At 42.9% G+C, this 21,439-nt stretch overlaps 1 protein-coding gene and 1 pseudogene across 2 annotated transcripts in view; one reads left to right on the top strand and one right to left on the bottom strand.

Moving 5' to 3' along the window:
• DDI2 (DNA damage inducible 1 homolog 2) overlaps positions 1-21,439 on the bottom strand; it is a 41,284-nt gene that overhangs the window by 16,480 nt on the left and 3,365 nt on the right. For both annotated transcript variants that reach the window (XM_011227688.3, XM_034671246.1), the window contains exons 2-6: positions 16,880-17,009; positions 13,976-14,212; positions 12,015-12,141; positions 7,992-8,119; positions 4,372-4,500 (exon numbers count right to left, since the gene is read on the bottom strand). In XM_011227688.3, coding sequence (XP_011225990.1) covers positions 4,372-4,500; positions 7,992-8,119; positions 12,015-12,141; positions 13,976-14,212; positions 16,880-17,009 — 751 coding nt within the window. The remainder of the gene's footprint in view (positions 1-4,371; positions 4,501-7,991; positions 8,120-12,014; positions 12,142-13,975; positions 14,213-16,879; positions 17,010-21,439) is intronic.
• Positions 8,239-11,264, top strand: LOC117804356 (annotated as a pseudogene).

Raw genomic sequence — 21,439 nt, 5'->3', positions numbered from 1 at the left:
TCCCAGGTTAGAGAAAACAAATCACAGAAGTCCCCTATACTATCTTCTACTGATCATAACTTAGTGATTTCTCCAACCTTTCCTACTATCCTGGTTCTTGTGTTCATCATTCCAGCTTTTTAAATAATCCTTACCAGTTCTGTATGATTTCTAAGCGGCATTACTGTTTAACTTTGTGTTTCTGAACTACTACTTGCTTCTTTACTCAAAAAGTATTTTGAGATCTATCCCTGTACATGTGACTGTTTCTTTCACTTTAAATCACCCCTTCTAGTACCGTAACGTCTAATATACCACAACTGATTTATTGATTCTATTGCTCTGGGACTTTCTGGGTCGCTTTCAGTTTTCTGCTATCATAAGCAATGCCACCCTGAATATTCTAATACTTGTCTCCTGGTGTGTATTCAGTTTCTCTAACGTGGTGTGTTTGTGTGTATATATATATCATAGAAAATGGAATCATAGAGTTCTAGGGGATATTAGACTCAACTTTGCTGGGTGATGCTGAATTACCTTCTAAAATGCTTCTAAAATGCTCCACATTCTCACCAACACTTGGTATTATCAGATTTAAAATCTTGCTAATCTGGCAAGTAATTTTGTATTTCCCTGATTAATAATGAACAAATTTTCATTTATTAACCATCTGGGTTTCCTGTTCAATAGTGCCTGGGAGCATCTGGGGGAGTTCAGTTAAGTATCTGCCTTCGGCTCAGGCCATGATCTCAGGGTCCTGGGATAGAGCCCCACGTCAGGCTCCCTGCTCAGTGGGGAGTCTGCTTCTCCCTCTGCCCATCCCCTCTGCTCTTGCTCACTCTCTCTCTAAAAAAAAAAAANAAAAAAAAAAAAAAAAAAAAAAAAAAAGTGCCTCTTCTGTCGTTTGTGTAATTTTTTATGAACTTTTTTTTTTTTTTTAAACAGGCTCCATGCCTAGTGTGGATCCCAAAGCAGGGCTTGAACTCATGACCCTGATATGAGACCTGAGCTGAGATCAAGAGTTGGACACTTAACTGAGCCACCCAGGTGCCCCATACTGTCTTTTTTACTGAGTTGGAGGACAGGCAGACACACACACAAAATGTATATATTCTGAATCTGAATCCTTTATTAGTCGTATGTGCTATAAAAATTCTTTTCTACTTTGCATTTGTTCACTTTCTTTGTCTTTTGATAAAAAGTTCTTAATCTTAATGTGGCCAAATTGTCAAATAATTTCCTTCTTAACTTTTAAGGAACCTCTTCCCCATGCAAGATATTCTCCAGTATTTTCTTCTAAAAGCTCTGACTTTGCCTTTCACATCAACCCTGAACTGACATTTGTGTGTGATGTGAGAAAGGGTCCAATTTCCAATTCATTTTTTCCACATGGATACCCAGCTGTCCTAGCACTGTTTCCTGAAAACTTCCCTCTGCTCTATAAGATTTCCTCTCTCATTTATCAAGGTTCACGTAAGCCATGGGTCTGTTTCTGTTCTAGTCCTTCGGTCTTGACATCTAGAAGGGGAAGTTATTCCAGAGTTTCTTGCCTATTCCTATAATAAATGGCCCATGTAAAATTTTAAATTAGCACATCAGGTCTCACCAAAAAAAAAAAAAAAAAAAACTACTGGAATCTTAATGGTATTACAATGACTCTGCTGCTGACGAATGTGGGAGAATTACCACCTTCGACATCCTGAGTCCTTTTATCTGTGAAATAGCTCCCCTTTACTTAGATTTCCCTTATAATTTTAAGGTTTTCTTCCGCCTATCATAGCCAAAGCTGCAAATGCTACAGCCTGCCCACCCACAGGGAAGGACACAAGGGACTGGTACTGACTTTGCTTCCTCCTATCACCTTCTTACTTAAAACCACGGAAATTCTGAAAATTCAGACTCTGAAGCAACCACTGTGCGAAGGTTCAGGCCTACTGCGTGCAGGGAAGTATATGCGAGGAAGGTATTTAAACTATCCTTAGTCTATATAAATCGACAAAAGAAAACACAGAGACTCTAACAGACAAATAACATTACAAAAGACAGAAAAAAATGGGTAGAAACTATCACTTGCAATAAAAGAAAAAAACAATTTAAAAAACCCCTTTTTAAATCTGTATGTTAAGGGAATAAAAACTAATAATCCTTGATTGTACAAGGACCTCAAGACGAATACTGGCTCAGTGCTGGAGAAGCCGCCTTGGTACAAGCTGGACGTCCATCAAGAGCCTTTAAGCACCATAACCTTTGATTCAGGAGCTCCACTTACAGGAATCTCGACTAAGAGAAAAATTAAAATGTGCACAAAACTACACAAAAATCCACTGCCGTATTACAATAATAAAATATCAGGGGAAAATTTTTATCCTAAAAGTTCACCATTAAACTCGTACAAGAGAATGCTATGCATCTGAAATGGTGCTTATGAAATATATAGAAACAGTGAGAAAATGTTATTTTTTCATAAAACAGGGTATAAAATTCTATATATGACCACTTCTTTGCAAGAATAAAATGCATGGAAAAAAGGCCAGAAGGAGATTAAGTACAATGGTACCTGGTGGTTGAGTCTCACTCAAAAGGATTTAAAGTATTAAGAAAAAGAAAAATTTTGGTTAGAGATGAAGGACTGAACACATGTATTTATCTCCACTTACTCCTAAAAAATTCACAATAGAAGTTTGTTTTTTAAGGTACAAATCACTAAGGACAAAAATAATGGAAGAGACAAATGAAACACAATTTTGGAACAGAAAGCAGAGGACAGTACGGAAAACCAGGAATCAAGCCAGTTCACATCTCAGAACTCCCTTGTTCACCAGAACAAGGACCTGCGCAAACAGGGGTAGAGGTGGGTCCGAAGCAGGAAGACTGGGTGAAGGTCTCTGCAGGAGACACAGTTAGTGGGGTTCCCTCTGGAACTTCTCCTCAGTCAGGTGATTTCCTCCCTTCACCCCCACAGTAGACTGGAGGTTTATTTTCTCAAGAGGGTAAAACAGAGGTGGGCACGGAGGAAGACAGAGATACAACAAGCATGTAACTAAAACCCAGGGGATGAAGTTCAAGTTTACTGAGCCTCTGGCCCTTTTCTCCCTTCCAACTTCCACATCACCCACAACTGCCATGGCTGCCCACCCAAGTAATCTTCCAAATAGCCTTTTGGTGTCCCAGTCTTCAATATGAGCAGATGCCAAGACAATGTCTCACCAGACATTTGAGAAAACCATCTAACACAAAAGTCAAATAAATACAAAACATGATAGGTTGGAAGGCAAAGTTGAGGAAATCTGGCAAACAAACAGCACACCAGGACACATGAAAGAAACAGGAGAGAAAGAAAACTAGAAGACAAGTCCAGGATAGGAGATTATCCCACCCTAGCAACAGACTTCCAGGGTGCGGCGGGGTGAAACATACCCTGTGCAGTGGATGAAGACAGATCTACACCCGAGTACATCACTGTGAAATTTCAAAACACTGAGGTCAAAGAAGATTCTACAAGCTTCAGAAACGGAAAAGAAATCTTTCACATAAAGGATCAAGAATTGGGACAGCAGCCAGCTTCTCTGCAGCAATGCTGACAAAAACTGTGGAAAATGAAAATGATTTCCAACTTAGCTAGACTTGTAGAATATAGGGGGAAAAAGACAAGTTCTGATATTTAAGGACTCAGTTTCCTCCCTTACACTTTCTCTCAGGAAGCTACTGGAAGATGTACTCTAAAAAGCTGAGAAAATTACAAAGAGTATGACAGGGGATGCATGTAATCCTATCTAACACCAAGGGGAGAGGAGCCTTTGAGACCCAGGCAAGGGAGATTCTAAAACAACAGCTGTGAGGCAGCTCTGAGGCACCCATCCAGTCTCTAAAAGAATCTTCAACAGGATGAAATGCATAAAGATTTCCACAACTAGGTAAGTGTTTGGGGATTGAGTAACACATAGAATCCCAAAATGACCAAAGTGTTCGGGGATTGAGTAAGACACAGAATCCCAAATGACCAAATCCCAAATGACCAAAACAAAACAATTATTACAAGAAAAAAGATACTAGACACAAAAGGAAAAGCAATCGTTTTCAATTAGATGGCTCAGCTCTCAACAATATTTACGTATCAGTAAGAGCACAAAACACACGTTATTTTGAAATATGGAGGTAAACACCAAAAGAAATGAGCTAAAACAGTTGAATGGGATCGCTAAGGCGCAGGAACATAGAAGTACACAGCGACTGATTTTTTATAATCAGCTAAAACATGTGTATGTATAATTCGGACAGAACAGAGGATTTAAAATTTCTGGGGATTAGGCTTGCTGGATCAGATATACCTATGCAAAATAAATTTTTAATAATCTACTACTCTGAAAAGACACCCACAGTGCCTTTGCTCACCTAGATGTACCCTTCCAATAATCTTCTGGGTGCCCACTCCTTTGGCGATCCCTGCCCACCGACGGTCCACCAGCCTCATTATATTACACCTTTCTGCACAAGCTTGGCTCATAATAGTCATCTGGGCACCTGGAGGCAGAGGGAAACATCAGGTAATAAAAACAAAGTCCATGTTTGTGTTAAGATTAAAAAATGCAGCCTGAGAACAAGGCAGAGAGCAAGTACACCCCCAGGCTTTTGTCTGTGTAAAATTATTCATACCCTAGCTTAATCTAGCCCTTAGTTGTTCCTGCCACACTTAATTCAACTTTCAGTTCCACACTGGAATCTGAAACACAGTGTAGAAACCTGACAGGGAGCGAAATAATATTTTGTTTAAATGTACTAATTGGATGACATTTTAAAACTTTACCGACAGAAAGCAAACCTACCTGGAGAGGACTTCCAGAGAGTCAAACCATGTCTACAGATGGAAACACTAAGTCAAGCACAGCTTTACACTCAGATCAATCTTCACCAAGTATCTCTAAACACTTTATCAGATTATTTTTATTTCAAACTTTGGGACACTGTAATTCACCAGGTAAAACCTGCAGTCTCTCAAATAAATAAATGCTGAACTCCCCCCATCTCTGCATCAGTGATCACTCTGTTTCCTTTGGGAAAGAGGGCAGTTAGGGTATTTTCTTGCATGTACTCATCCACACAGCCGGACCCGGCCTGTGCAAGAGACAGACACATACAGTCCTTATCTCTCCCACAGACTCCTGTCTACGTGCCTGGGTGCTCGACATTGCCATCTCAAAGCCAACAGGTATAAAACCCTTTCTCCCCCAAGTCATTCTCACTTTGGATTTCTCTTCTTACCAACGAAACTACTTTCCTGCAACATAAAACTCAGCACTGTTCACTGTAACTCTCTGTCTTTTAGCCTTCTCCCCACTCCAAACTCTGCTCCAACCCTATGAGTAAGTTTTATGCAATTTCTATTTCTGACTTTCCTCCTTCTAACTATAGCAATCAGCCTAGCTCACACCCTATTACCCTCGCTAGTGGACAATTTCTCTGGTTTCCGAACCACTCTGTGGAGGTATAATTTAAAGCAAGGGAATAGTTCTGACCCTGATGGGTACAGAATTTTCCAGAGCTGTCACTGTCTTCAGTCTTCCTCAAATATGACCTTCTTCAGATCACTTATTCATCTGCTCAAAAATCCTCGATGGCTCCTACTCTTTGTAAGAGTAGCTTCAAACCACCTCGCCACAGCTTCAGAGCCCACCTCATCCTGGCCAAACTGCTTCCCGCTGCTACAGACTGGATGTCTGTGTCCGTCCAAAATTCCTATGTTGAAACCATCACATTCCTAACGTGACTGCATTAGGAGGTGGGCCTTTGGGAGGTGATTAGGTCATGGAGGTGAAACTCTCAGGAATGGGATGAGCGTCTTTATAGAGGAGACCCCAGAGAGCTCCCTCACCCTTTCTTTTTTTTTTTTTTAAAGATTTTATTTATTTATTCGACAGAGATAGAGAGAGCCAGTGAGAGAGGGGACACAAGCAGGGGGAGTGGGAGAGGAAGAAGCAGGCTCATAGCAGAGGAGCCTGATGCGGGGCTCGATCCCGTAACGCTGGGATCACGCCCTGAGCCAAAGGCAGACGCCCAACCGCTGTGCCACCCAGGCGCCCCTCCCTCACTCTTTCTGCCATGTGAGGACACAGTGAGAAGACGTACACCTGTGACCTAGGAAGTGGGTCCTCAGCAGACACTGAACCTGCCTGCACCTTTGTCCTGGACTCCCCAGCCTCCAGAACTATGAGAAATAAATCTGTGTTGTTTATAAGCCCCCCTGGTCGATGGTATTATTTTATAGCAGCCCAAACAGATGCAGCTATCAGCCTTACACTCGGACTCTTCTAAACCCTCCACTTCGACAGGAGCGAGTTGTTCCCCCTGCCTCTTCCTCCCGCCGACCCTCCTGCAGTGCGCCCCCTGCCTTCACTTTCTCTGAACTCCACTTATGCTGTAAGGCCCAGCTCAAAGCCTGCCTCCTCCTCCACTGACTGGCCTTGCCCAGTGATCTCCCCTCTTTCAATTCCAACACTTCCTGTTCATTGTACTCATTAGGCTCCTTACACTTTATGAGCACTGAAAGCTCTTGGCATTTGAGGAAGGTTAGATTCAAAAAGGCCCAGCAAAAATGAAGGAAACGAAAACTGGAGAAGGCAATCTCTCTTTTCTTCCTCTCTCCCCACTGTATTCCACAAAAGCTCCTTACTGATGTAAAGCAAGCAAGTCCAAGATTAAGAAGGGCCCCTTTCGCCACTCTCCTGCCTTTTCTCAAGCCTCAGCTTGAAGGCACTTCCTCTGCCCATGAAGACAGGGAAGTTCAGATGCCTGCCTGCTCTGTGGGGAAGGCATGCCTGAGCACCCCAGTCAGAGGGAGAATGTGGTCTCGATGGCTATCCAACATGCATCCGATTTTTGCGGTGGCTGAGCTGTGGTATCAAACAGATATGGGCTGAAACCAAAGTCCACCACTTGTGAACTCTGTCCACCTGAAGAGTGACATCACTTGTCTAAATTTTCTCATCTACAAAATAGAGTTAATAGTTGAACACAGCTCATAGGATAACCTGAGGATTAAGTGAAATTAAGATGACTTATATTAAGCACCGAGTATGGTGCTCGGCACACAGTAAGGGCTCAATAAATGTTGAGTGTTAATATTAGGGTCTCTTATGTATTTGTCTCTCTCACTCATAGGAGCCCCATGAAGCTGCAGTTAGTGAGTCTTACTCCCAAACACTCAGCAGGAGTGCCCTTCCTACAATATTCAACGGATCTTTTTTAAACTGAATAATCAGCAAATGTGCTTCTCCCAGGATATGTATGTATCTCAAGATATAAAAACACCTAATGACAGCTAAAACCTAGCATGTGCTCAGATAACTGTGGATGAACAAATGGAGGAAAACACTACTTGAACAGGGCCTTTCACTACTCTAGGACTCATCCTAGCTTAGAGCCTGAGCAAACTACACAGAATTAAGGCCCATAAGACCAATGAGCCACACCCACATGGTGCTGTGTGGTCTTACTAAAAAGCAGAGTTATTACTGCGAGAAAAGGTGCCAGCTGGTACAGGGATTATTTAAATCCTCAAGTGGGAAACTCCCTGTCTCCTGACCTGGTTAAGTTCTTTAAGGGCAAGAGCCCTGATTCATACATGCTTTGACTCCTCATAGCTCCTGGCAAAGTGCTACCACACAGACTATGCTGAGATATTTGTTTGACCTATACTCTGTGCAGCTAGTTCTTACGGCTCCTTCTCCTAAATCCATTTACTCCCAAATTTCTTACAGCGGTATCCTAAAAATTCAGGATGCCAAATAAGGGGAGGTAGGAAGATAAAGGACATACTGCAAAATACAAAACCAGTTAAGAAACGGTTAAGAAATAAACCTGTTACAAACAAACAAAAAGACTGGCAAATGAAGTGACCCTCAGGCTTGTTAGCAGTCCAGAAGACTACTACCATCTTTAACAGGCACCAGAGTCTCCCCTTCTTCCCATGTCACGTAAGAATGTCGGACAGATGGAGACAAAGACGGAGACGTCACCTGAGTCAACAAAAGCTTTCACAGGATGTCCATTCACTTTGCAGTTAATATAAAGCATCACTACTTGGCCAAAACTTTCAGGAGCTTCTTCCATAGCTATTGTCATGTTTTCCTCAATGTTCTGTTGCCTGTAACAAACCAAAACCAAGTTCAGTAAAATTATTTCCAGGAAGGGAAATCTGTTTCAAAGTCACAATACTCAAAACAAACTTGGCTTTCTCTTCAACAAGATGGCTGAGCGGCAGACGCAGAGACGCCGATCTTTGCAAAGACTCTGGCGGCAAGACCATCACCCTCAGAGTTGAGCCAGTGACACCAGTGAGAATGTCAAAGCCAAATTCCAACACAAGGAGAGCACCCCTCCCGACCAGCAGTATCTGATTTTTTGCGGGCAAACCGCTGACGGATGGACGCACGCTCTCAGACTAGCAGAAAGAGTCCACCCTGCACCTGGCTGCCTGTGGGGTGGCACCATCAAGCCTCCCCTCGGCCAGGTGGCCCAGAAATACAACTGCGACCAGATGACCTGCCGCCAGCGCTTTGCTCACCCTCACCCCCGCGCCGTCAACTGCCGCAAGAAGTGCGGCCACACCAACCACCTGCGCCCCAAGAAGAAGGTCAAACAAGGCCCCTCCGCTGCTCTTCCTCTGCCTGCAGGGCAGCCTCCTGCCCGACCCCCAAGGCCTTGGAGCCTCCAGTTTCCCTTTCGCTGTCCGGAAAAAAAAAAACAAAAACCAACAGATTTGTACACATCTTTTGCCCCTATTATAGCAGCTGAGTCATGGAAATGGAAACTGGTGCTCTCTCCTGCAGGTGAGGCAGTGAGAAGCAGCTGGCAGAAAATCTAAAGGCATACACACTGCCTTCTCACACAAAACAGGTCTGCTCCCTTTATGAGCTCAGAAACAGGAAGATAAACCTCGGCAGAGTAAGGGTCACAACCTTTTAATTCTGCAAAATGTCGGAATTTCATGAATGTTTCAATTTTAACGGAGGATTTACTGGGTATCTGGGTACATTTCCTATGTCCAGTGCATTAGAAATAGTTGGCAATTACAATGCATGGGTGTTAGCGGTCTGTGCTGTGTCTCTGCTTAATCCCCGAAACTGGACTTTCTACCTGTGAGTGAGGGTAATGACTCCTGTTACAGTGTGGCTAAGAGGTGGAAAGCATCTAGAACACAGTGTGAACAGAAGCACGGATGTTCAGCAAATGCACACGTACCTCTAGCTACCTGCTATCACTTAGGAAAACCACACATAAACACACACATCACAGTTCACTTGGTCCATCAAACCATTTCCTCAAACATCAGACATATTCTAATTCCCACATGAGAAAAAGATATAAAAGGGGGTTCTAGCTTACTCCAACAACTCATGCCTTCATTCCCAACCTCCTTTTAAAAACATTATCGAGCTACCAATATTCATGGGAACAAGGGCAGGGGCTGGGCAACGTACCTGAAGACTGAGACATGAACAGAATGGGGTCCCAGACTGGGGATAAATTAGGACTACAGACGACCGTCCGTTTGTGTGAACAACCCTCCATGGGGGCACAGCCGCACTGCTCACTTCGAGCTGCTGTATTGTGGCCGCTCTGGTACTGCACCGGCATGAATGAGCCCGCACCGACAGACAGCAGGGCCTGCAAACCCTAAAATATTTACTGTCTGGCTTTTTATGGAGTCTTTGCTGACCCCTGCTCTAACGCATAGTGCCTGTCCTTTTGAGTAGCAATACTCTACCTCAACTGAACCTGTTTTTTTTTTTTTTTTAAAGTTTTTATTTATTTATTCGACAGAGATACAGCCAGCCAGCGAGAGAGGGAACACAAGCAGGGGGAGTGGGAGAGGAAGAAGCAGGCTCACAGCGGAGGAGCCTGATGTGGGGGCTCGATCCCATAACGTCGGGATCACGCCCTGAGCCGAAGGCAGACGCTTAACCGCTGTGCCACCCAGGCGCCCCTGAACCGATGATTTTACCAGCCATTCTGTAATAATATATGAACCTTTTCAGAAAACCAAAGGCATATGCAAGCTATTACACCCCAGTGTACATACACCCTGAGTAATCACTGGTGCAGCGTACCAAACAGAACTCTAGGAAGCATTTGACAGAATTACACGGCTTTTCTCTTATGCCACATTCTTAAATTTAGAAATGAACTAAAATTAGTTGTACACTCCTGACCTTGCACTGACTCCAACCAAGATAAATTTCAGCAAAATCAGATTCTGAGATAATTCCAGTCGCTTTGGCTAATCTGGGCCCTATATGCAGAGAGTCTCTTGAGAGGTATAAGGTCTTCTTTAAAAGACTGTACACATTACCCCATTTCCTTAATCTCCCCGGCCCCCGACCAATACGCCCCATCTAACTGCTACTCTGCCAACAGGGCAGTGTCAGGGTTTGGCTAAGATGCCTCCCCACTCTCCCTCCCGCCACTCCTGCCTCCTGGGTTGAACACATCTATTCTTGAGAATTATGTTAGGTTCCCTTAGAGCTGCAATGGGGTCTAGTTCAGAGAACACAAGTTTCTTCCTATTTCTCTGGGTAGATTTAACTAGTGAGATGTTTTTTCAAAGATACTCATATAATACTGATGCAATTAATGGGGGCACTTCATCAACAGGAACACAAACAGCTTGGGGCTGTCAACTGATTCTGATATATAATTTAAATTTCCTTGATTTCAAATGTAGTTAGAGAAACAAGAAATAAAATAACCATTATTTGACTTCCAAGCTGACAGTATGATATAATGACCAAGTCGGGCTTCACTCGAGTAACAAGACTATGACAACGAAGAACACAGTTCTTCTTAGTTATACAGCAGTCCGCCCTTCCCTGCAAGGGATACCTTCCATGACCCCCAGGGGATGCCCAAAACCAAGAGTACCGAATCCTATACATACTATGTTTTTCCTGTGTACACATATCTATGATAAAGCTTCATTTATCAGAGAAGCACAGTAAGAGAGAACCAACAATAAAAAAAGAGAAAAATTATACTCTTCTGTAATAAACATTCTATGATCGTGGTCTCTCTCTAAATATCTATTGTACTGCACTCATCCTTCTCATGATGATGTGAGATGAAAAAATGCCTACGTAGTAAGACGAAGTGAGGTGAATGACAGAGGTTTTGTGACGTGGTATTAGGCTACTACTGATCTTCTGAACTACAGTCAACCGCAGAAAACTGAGACCGTGAATAAGACAGGAGAAGACTGTACTAAGGCCTTCACCATTCGCAACAAAAACTGAATGGGGGTAGGCGGCAGCTGTTCTTTTTCATTCTAAGGGACTGAAGAGCATCTTGCTCGCGACTAGTAACGTGACCAAGGTTGGCACTGGCGTCACTGTACCTCTCTGGCCTCACCTCTTAAGACTCTGACCCATGAGATATGGGAGTAGAGCACAAGCATCTGCATTTTTAAAGCTTCTTATGTGATTTTTAATGTAGCCTCAGTGAGAACCACAGCATTAGAGAAGCTGCTGCTGGAAAAGCATCCAGCAGTCAGTTTATCCACTGAGGCCAGGGCAAGAACTGCAGGAGGAAGACAGACCTAGGACTACAGGGTTCCATCCGTCCAGAGCTCGCTCTCCAGTCATGCTCAAGCCCGGGTTTAATTAGGGCTCACGCATGTCTAAGGATCGAGATCCAGTCAGTCAGCCTGGACAGCCAGCCTAACGGTCTCCCCAGGCTGGGGCTTCTGCTCAGTCCCGGGGTCCTGTACCTGCAGCTGCTTTGATGATGCACTGTGGGCTAGTCTCGGAGCCTTCATTCAAGTTTAGAAAAGAAGGTCATTAAATTAGGTACCTGTACCTTTGTAATGCTGAATCAGCGTGTGAGGAAAACGGAAGAGGAGAGAACGACCTAAAAGGCTGAAGCTGCTCTCTCAAATACAAAACAAGGACGCTGTTTCAGAGCAGGTGCCCAGCTGATACCGGGTCACCGGTCATTCGGGAACTCTGGATTCTCTAAAGCTCGCTCTTTAGGTAAAGGGTCATTACCTTATATCTTCTTCTATTTTTGCCTGAGCTTCAAGATCAAAAGGGTCAGCAGAAAAGAGACGAATCCTTTCTTGCTCTCTCCGGGCTCGGTCCTGCTGCTGCTCCACCAGGACCCTAGAAAATTTCTCTACAAAAATAAGGGGGAGAATCTTGAGTACCACTCAATTTCCATTCTTCTTTAGTACTTTTCCAGATCAAATAGTTTCTCAAGATACAACTGTAAAGAGATGCAGAAAGGATGACTAAGAACTATGTTAAATGAGCAATTACATTTACTTGCTATTTTCTAAGGCAAGACTACATCGCCTAAATTCAGTATAAAGAAATAAAGTCTTTGCAAAAATCATTTCTTCCTGTAAGAAGTTATCCATTGTATTGTTTCTACCCAGAGATAACTATATTTCGATTGAAACCAGTGGGAATGACTCTCTGTGTGGCAGATAAATGGCCACACTGCTCTCCTCCCCGGCTGCCCTTATTAACCCATTACTTAGAAATAAAACAGAGCACAACAACAGGAATGTAGTCAGTGGTACTATAATAGCGTTTGCGTAGTGACAAATGGTGCGCTTGTGGTGATCACAGCATAAGGCACAGACTTGATGAATCACTGTGTTGTACACGTGAAACTAGGGTAACACTGTGTGTCAACTATACTTCAATTAAAAAACAAACAAACAAACAAAAAAAACCCAGAGTGCACTACAACCCTGTTTTTCCTCTTCTAGTTTCGTTCCCTTTATAACACCCTCTGCCTTAAGCCAGGTTAAGTTAAAAGCAAACGACTGTTAGCTTACCTATCTGACCTGATGAATAATAGGCAGGAAAAGAATAAAGAGGAAATATTGTTTGCTATAAAATGTATGTTACAAGAACCCCCTTAATTTGGCTATTTCTTAAATGAGGATGCATATAAACGTATAAACTTAAACGTGCCATCATCGTGGTCTTTGGCGACCAGATCTGCTACGTGAGAAATTAAAGACACCGCAATAATGGTCATATGAACTATTCATACACACAACATGAATGAACCTACAACACATTAAGTTGAGCAAAAGCAGCCTGACGTGAGAGAGGACCTGGTGCATGACTCCATTTATGTGGAGATCAAAACCATGATTATCAGAATGGCAGTAACCCATAACTGGAGGAAACTGACTTGCCGCAGAAACTTCTGGAGTGAGAAAAATGTTCTGTATCTTGACTAAGGTAGTGGCTACATGAGTTTGCCAAAACTCAATGAACTGTACACTTAAAATCTGCACATTTCTGTTAGGTAATTATTATCTCGACTTAAAAAATGGTCAACTGAAGAATAAGCTATTAAGTGTCTGTTAGGTTTTAAAATTTAATCAGTACCGTTTCATAAGCCCAAGAGTAAAATTAGAGAAATTTACAGAGAAAAACTTTATTCATGAAACTGACTAAAAATAAACGTTCTGTTTAATATAAGAATAGCTCAAATACAGCTCCAAACAAACTGTTGGCAACGACCCCACTCTCATTAAACTTGGGGCGGGTGAGAATAAAAGGGGTTGGTTCCATTTTACCACACAGGCTGATGGCACTGGATAGGTTTTCTGCAACTAAAAGCATTTCACCTGGCAGACAGCTGGCTTACTGGTGCGCTCTCAAACGGAGGGTCTAACTAAACAGGTTAAAATATCAGTACCTAGGTTATGTGCTGTGAAAATAATTTGAAAAAAAAAGTCAATGGAGGGGGCTGGTCAAGCTGGATTTCAGAACTCCACGCAGTTGTAAAATTCTCTCACTACTGCCAAACGACTCAGCCTTTGATCCTAGCACGAATTTACCTCTCAGAGAGCAACCGGGAAGTTCAAGAAATCATGTGACGCGGTGGGTTGAACACACCAGTTGCTTGAGTTTCTGCACCTGTGCTGTGACAGGACTACATCCCCTCAGGTCAGCTTGACAGTCTTCCATATTTATAAGCTTACCAAGGTCTCCACTGAGCAGAGCATCTGCCAGGGGCGGATTGCGTTCCTTCAGCAAAGACAGCTCATGGGGGTTGGCCAGCAACATGTCTCGGAGCAAGGCTGGATTGTCCAAGCCCTGAGGAGATGAAGCTATGTCTCCAGGAGATGAGTGGGACTGCTGTGCTCCTGGTGGCTGGCGCTGCCGGGAGCCTGATGTGCCAGGCACGGCTATACTACGGAAGTCTATTCGGGGTAAGTCTGTTGGGGAAAATCGGTTCAAAGTTTACTTCCAGTGACTCCATTAAAACAAGCATTTGAAGCAACAGCGAACATTTGCTGGTACATGGCGTGTAGAAAATGGTAACTGCAGACATTTGACGTTTCCCCTGCTCCCTCTCTCAACTCACTGAATATAAAGACTGCAGTCCGAGTGAACCCACAGGCAAGAACAGAAAAGAGGTGCCAACAATGGCAGTAACCCTAGATTTTTGGCTTATACAGTATCCCAAAAGAGATGCCAAATTTTTACTTATTTGTGTTTTTAAAACATTGAAGCTAGTCTCAATAAACATAACCGCATAATTTTGGATGTAATTCTTGAGAAATATCCCAGTCCACTTTGACATGTTTCAAAGAGCCCGCACACCTTGGGTAAAGAATACTATACAAACCAAGGGAACTGCATCAATTTCAGATGTAAAATTCTACAAGTCTCTGCTAAACATATTCGTTCTTGGAATTTACACTTTCATCTGTGCATCACTGCTACCTCTTACCCCCCCCCCACCCCAGGGAGCTGGCAGGTAAAATCGTTTTACAGGAGAGACAAACAGAAGAAAAGGAACATGCTCAGATTCTGATTGCTGAGGTCACCAAAAGATAGAACAGATTTAGAGGCTACAACTTCCAGGTTCTATAATCCAGGCTGAGCTGACCTTATTAAAATGAAAGGAAAATAAAAGGGAACCTTACACAAAGGCCCCACATATTATATGATTCCATTTATATGAAATGACCAGGATAGGAAAATACACAGAGACAGAAAGTAGACTGATGGTTGCCTAGGGCCAGGAGGCTTGGAGGCAGATGGGGAATGATTGCTAATAGGTACAGTTTATGTTGAAGGTGATGAAAATGTGCTACAATTGATTGTAGTGATGGCTGCACGACTTGGAATATACTAAAAATCAATGTACTGTACCCTTTAAATGAGTGAACTGTACAGTATATGAATGAAATCTCAATAAAGCTGTTACTTAAAAAGGAGTTTTACCTTAGCAAAGAAAAAGTAGAGCAGAGCCAGAATGGGGGGCTAGAACTGAGTGAATCTGCATCTCCTCAATCCCAAAAATGTATCTGATGGTCACTCCTGTCCCAAGTCTGAGGCCATCCTGAAGCTTACGGAATATCAATAGAAGAAGGGAATCCTTAAATTCCAGCCATCAGTTTCCGCCTCTTAGCACGGGCTCAACTAGCCACTTTCTTCAAACAGACCTCTGCTGGCAGCTAGTAAATGTGTATGTGTATGTGTCTGTGTATGTGTATGAGGGAGTTAATCTACACCAACCAGCAAAACACAGGGGCGGGCCTTCTCTGTGGGTCAAGAAATTTTATCTCTAACCCTGTTACACTTATCTTGAGAGTCCATTCGCTTCAGAGCAATTTTGAGAAACTTGTTTACCTGCTAGATGAAATCACCTCCCCTCCCCTCCCCCGCCTACTGCCTCTCTTGTCCACATGGGAGAGTACAGGAAAAAAACAGTGTATCTCCAGAACTAACAACTTCACCAAATTAACCAAAAGAAAACTTGGTTTTTGTTGACTGGCACGTTTGAATCACAACTCTTTCTAAAGTTTAACAGCAGCCCCAAGGGACTCATGTAACCCCGATCTGGGAGGCACAGTGCATGATGGTCTCTTACAGCCCCAGTTTCAGGGTGAATGGAAGCATTGTGTTCTAAGCTGGAGTGTGTCATCATCACCCAGACACCCATCAGCTGTTACCACAAACTATAAAACCAGCCAACCTAAAGACTAAACACTGTTTAAAGAAATCTATCTGAAGATAGCAGGGAATGGAAAACACGATTACATTTCATCAAACAGTTCCACCTCAAAACCTTGTCAACTTTCTATAGATCATGAACCCCTCTGAGTATCTGAAGAAAGCTACAGACTCTCTCCCCATCAAATGCACACACGCTCACTGCCACACAACTGTGATTATTTCAGAGACACGGAAACGTTCTAAATCCCAATGCACAGACTCCAGACTATAAACACCTAATCTGGATGGAACATCAAGATAGACAACAGCTACCTTTTATGTGATTAACATGGCTGGTGGGGAAGGAACAGAATTTGGTGGTCCGGCTGCTTAATGCTCATAAAGCTCAGTATAATGGAAAAAGTCCCATGTTTTCGTTCCCATGCCTTCACTTATTAGCTATGTAACACTGAAGACATTACTTAAAATCAGAGCGTCATCTATTAGTGGTAACGAATTATAAAGAGGAATCTCTTCCCCCACAGCAGTGATGAGACCCATGTAACGTGGGTGCAAGTGCCTGGCTGCCTCCTCCACAAAGGTCTGCTAGCCGAGGGCCAGACACGAAGTAGCAAAAGTCAGTCAGGAATCATGGGCAGAGGTGGCCTCCTAAGTCCTTCCCAAGGATAAACTTATTATTGATAACAACAGAAGCGAACATTTATCGAGGACATGCTGAAGGTTGCACGTGCACTATTCTCACAGCCTATCTTACAGCTGGTGATGAAACGGACGTAGGGAAGTTAGCACATCCAAGGTTACACAGCAACCAAGGGGCAGTCAGAGCCCGTACCCTGCACTCTGAACCCGAAGCTAGTCCACAGCTCTGGCCCACAGTGTTACGCTCTCTCCTGATGCTGGTGTTAGGGATGTCTTACTTGGGAACTGCACTGGAGGTCGAGGGTCAGCATTCTCCTTCTGTCGTAAAATCACAACGTCTCCATCTTTCAAGCCGTAGGAAGCCAGTGATCTGTGGTTGTCTGTGAGAGGTCTTTCAGCATAGACAATCTACAACCAGAAAAGATTACACGGTAGAAAACACTAAGAAGTAATATGGCACAAAGCAGGAAAACTACATACAGCGTCCCTTTTCATCAGATGTCAGTCCCTGCTCAAAACCCAATGGTTTCCTATCACACCTGGAATAAAAGCCCAAGTCCTTCCCACTACCTACTAGGCCCAAACCATTTGGCCCCTGGCTCTCCCTCTGATTTCATCTCATACTGTAATTGCCGTTCCCCAAATAACATGATCAATTTCCCCCCGGGACTATTTCACTTGCTCTTCTCTCTACCTAAAGAATGTTCTTTTCCCAGTCATGTCTTTTTTAAGTAGGCTCTACGCCCAATGTGGGGCTTAAACTCAACCCTGAGATCAAGAGTCACATGCTCTGCCAACTGAGCCAGCCAGGTGCTCCCCAGTCATTCTTTTTTAAGGTCTCTGATCAAACATTACCTTTTCAGAGCCCTTCACTCATCACTCTATTTAAAATGTACCCTCACCTCTCATATTATAAATCTATTTTTTTATTGTCTTTCTGTCTCACTAAACTGTAAGCTACTTGAGGACAGGTTTTCTTTTGTTCGCCATATCTCAAATGCCTCGTGTGTGTGTGTGTGTGTGTGTGTGTGTTAAGAATGTCACATTTACTCTCCTAGCAGCTTTCAAGCATGTGGTACAGCACTTAATTACAGTCACCAAGCGGGACATGACGTCCCGGTGTGTCCACTTTTAAATGATCTTGCACTACTGGCAAGTCTACTAGTTTTCCAAATACCACCCACTCTGCATCCTTCCTTCTCTTCTACCATTCCCAAAGTTTGGTCACACTTGTAAGTGAAAGACAAAAGGGGAAGAAATTCAGAAAAGAACAATTAAACACAGATGGCAAAAAGGATCACGGATGTACTACTAAAAACATTTTTACAAGGTGCAATCAAACACTAAAAAAAACGTGAGAGCAGAAAAGCAGATGAAACACACACCGCAGAAAGCAAAGGCATAAAGGGCATACGGTAATTTTATCATGAAAGAACATAAAACCTACCCTGCGCTATCACATACTCCAGAGGGGCATTCAGAATAAACTCAGGCTTTGAAAAGTTTTCTCCCTAAAGATTTGCTTTGCACCAAGCCACGAGCAAACTGAGGAGCCTGAGTCCTGTCCTGGCTCTGACAGGGGCCGCGCCACTCAGCTGGTCCAGGCTTCACATTCCCCACTTGTCAAGCAAGCCGTTGGAGCTTGAGAATCACTACAGCTGTCCCTTCCAGGTCTTTCTGCTCCACTACCATTTTACAGCGTTTCTTCATGTGTCCTCAAAGCTTTCAAAGTAAGACTGCCTGACACAGAACCTGAAAAATACACGGTTTATACTGGAAAAAATGATCTGTCATATCTGCTCGCAGAATCTGCACTGACGTGAGGAACAGAACTAACAGGAAACCGAATTTCCAAAACCGGATACTTCTGGGGATGCAAAAAAAAACTGATTTCAGAGTTTGTAGGGCTGACGATACTTTACAAGTTCTACACACGACTAGAAAATGGAATGTCAGTTCTTACCTCAACCTGCAGAGTTCAAACATGTTACAACAGGCTGCAACTATCATTCCATCAATCCATTCACTCTCTCCTATTCTCCCTTATTTAAGCACATATCACACAGTAAAGGTACAACAGAATCAACACAGACTGTTTGCAATACAACCTGAGAGTTGTATCATAATTTGTGGGATTGCTGGGAAAACTACCGGAAATCTGAAGTGACAAGAGTCACGGGTTGAGGTGTGCAGCAGCAAGAAGAGGCATGCCAAGAGAAGCGCCATGCAGGCAGCTCTTACAAAGTGGCGGCAACACTGTGAAGCCACCACAACGAGCCCACTCCTTAATTTTCCAGGTTCAGAAACTCAACTATCAGTACATTTAGAGATACAGTCAGTTGACACATTCTAACCGTACTTATAAAAGAACATTTATCTACAACAGGAAATCAAACTCAGTCGTATCAAGATGCTCCTGTCCACCAGATCACGGAACTCTCTCCAGCCAGAAGAGCCACCATAAAACACTAGCATCACGTGCGCTCCTATCAGAATGGGTTCTCATGGTCTCCCACTTACCAACACCCTCTCATATAAGTGTCAATCATTTTATGAGATGAGCCTTATTTGTCCCATTTTATGGACAGGGAAACACATACAGAGAGTTCCGTGACCTGAGACTACACAGCTATTAAGAAGAGAACTAGGACTGAAACCACATCTGCCTGACTACAAAGCCCATATCTTCCCTAAGGACCAGAGACAACTTCCCCAAACCTAAGTCCAAAGTGCCCTGGTGAATCAGCTCATGACCTGAAACGAGAGCTATCAGGCCATCCACTAAGGGCCTATCCTCACCAGGGGGACCCCAAGCCCTGTCCACTGCTCACTGTGTTCCCTGCCCTAAACGTGAGAAAGAACACTAGCAACGCCTCCCTCCTTGGACTCCCACCTTGCAGGTGCCGTACATCACTCCGCAGTGTTAGCACAGTCTTTCCTCAGCAGACGATATAATTTTTAACAGGAAGACAGCCTCATCTAACAATAAGATCCAGGTAATAACCACCACCAAATACATACATGAAATGCGGAATATTGCTACCTGCCCCATTTCCTAAAAATACTGGACTAGAGAATGTGGGCGAGGGGCAAACACCCTTCACACTGACAAAGCAGCAGGCATATTCCATTTTAGTCAAGGACACAAATGAGATAAACAAAAGCTCAGCTGAAATTATAACTGCCACAAAGGAACGATTTCTTTTTGTTGAAACAGGTTTAAAAGTCTAAGAAAGACAATTATTTTACAGCTTAAGTCCTAGAATAAATCTGAAGGAGCTTGCAGCTTAATAGGAGTGTATTAGACCAATGGTTTCAAATTTCTACCAGTCAAAACAAAATGAGTTTCAGTAATGGCACTGGTGATGCTTTCTACCGTAACACCTGACTCAAAGGCCACAAAGCTAAGAATTCTAGTTTTGCCAGTTACAAAGACATACAACAGGAAAACCAACACTGCTGTGAGTCTTAAGCGGCAGAACTGGCCCACCTGCCAGGACTTACTCCAGAGGAGGCACCCTCGAGATGGAATTCTCCTCTTCATCAACATTCAACAACAGTCTAATGAAAACAACTCCGAGACCTTTAAGCATGATGTCGAATGTTTCCCGGTCTCTGAATGAGAGCCTTCAATCAACAGAAATCCTAACAACACATTTCTAGCAGTAAGGACCATACACTGGCCACAAAATCTTTGGACTCACATCTGAAGGGCTACCTCATAGTACCTACTGTTAACTGAAAGCCTACTATATGACAAGTGATCTACACACATTACCTCATGCAACAGGTTGACTTTTCCAACCCTTTCGGAAAACAACTTGGCAACAGTTACTAAAAGCCTTTTAAAAGACCTGCAATTCCATATCTAAGAATATATCCTGAGAAAATAATCAGAAATGGTGACAAAGCCTTAAGTAAATAGATATCCATGGAAATGTTACTCATAACTGCTTCCAATTTTCCCCAATTCAAATGCCCAGCAATAGGGAAATTGTTAAATAAACAGTAGTACAGCTATAGGATGGTATATGATATGGCCATTAAAATGATAAATTTGAAGAATCAGAAATGCAGTGGGAAAATGCTGACAATGTAGTATTGACTGAACAAAGAAAGTTGAAACTGTTAGTATAGCTCAGAGCATCGTGTTTAAATGATACATATATAAAAGGAAATAAGCTTAGAAAAAATACACTCAAAAGTAAACTGCAGGGGCACCCAGGTGGCTCAGCCACTTAAGCATCTATCTTCGGCTCAGGTCATGATCCCAGGGTCCTAGGATCAAGCCCCATATGGGACTCCTGGCTCAGCGGGGAGCCTGCTTCCACCTCTCCCCCCTGCTTGTACTCTTTCTCACTCTCTCGAATAAATAAAATCCTAAAAATAAAACCAAGTAAACTGCAGTTATTTGGGGGTGATGAGGTAGTAACTTATTGTCCTTATCGTTTCCTGTAAGTCACAAATTCTCTATAATGAATATGCAGTATTTACCAGGAAAAAAAAAAATACATGAAAATTACCTGTGAAAATAAACATGTCAAAACCAGTTACAATAGAAAATTTTAGTTTCCACCAATTTAAAATAATGTTTTACAAACCACAAATCATGCTGTGTACAGAGCTGCTTTTCCAGGATCATACGGTCACTGCTATTATTTGGTATTTAAATACGCTTTTCATTTGAGAGTCCTTACACATTCTGCACACGTCTTTACCACATGCCACCTACAGGGGTAAATTATAATGATGTTTCAAAAATACAAAGACATTAATTTAAAGTGAAGCTAAGTTCTGATAATTCTTTGAAGTTTGCCCAGCCAAGTCTGCATCAAAGT

This window comes from Ailuropoda melanoleuca, chromosome 11 (assembly GCF_002007445.2).
Source record: "Ailuropoda melanoleuca isolate Jingjing chromosome 11, ASM200744v2, whole genome shotgun sequence".
Taxonomy (NCBI): Eukaryota; Metazoa; Chordata; class Mammalia; order Carnivora; family Ursidae; genus Ailuropoda; species Ailuropoda melanoleuca.
Note: the sequence above shows the minus strand (reverse complement) of the source record. Positions and strands in the feature narration are given on the sequence as shown.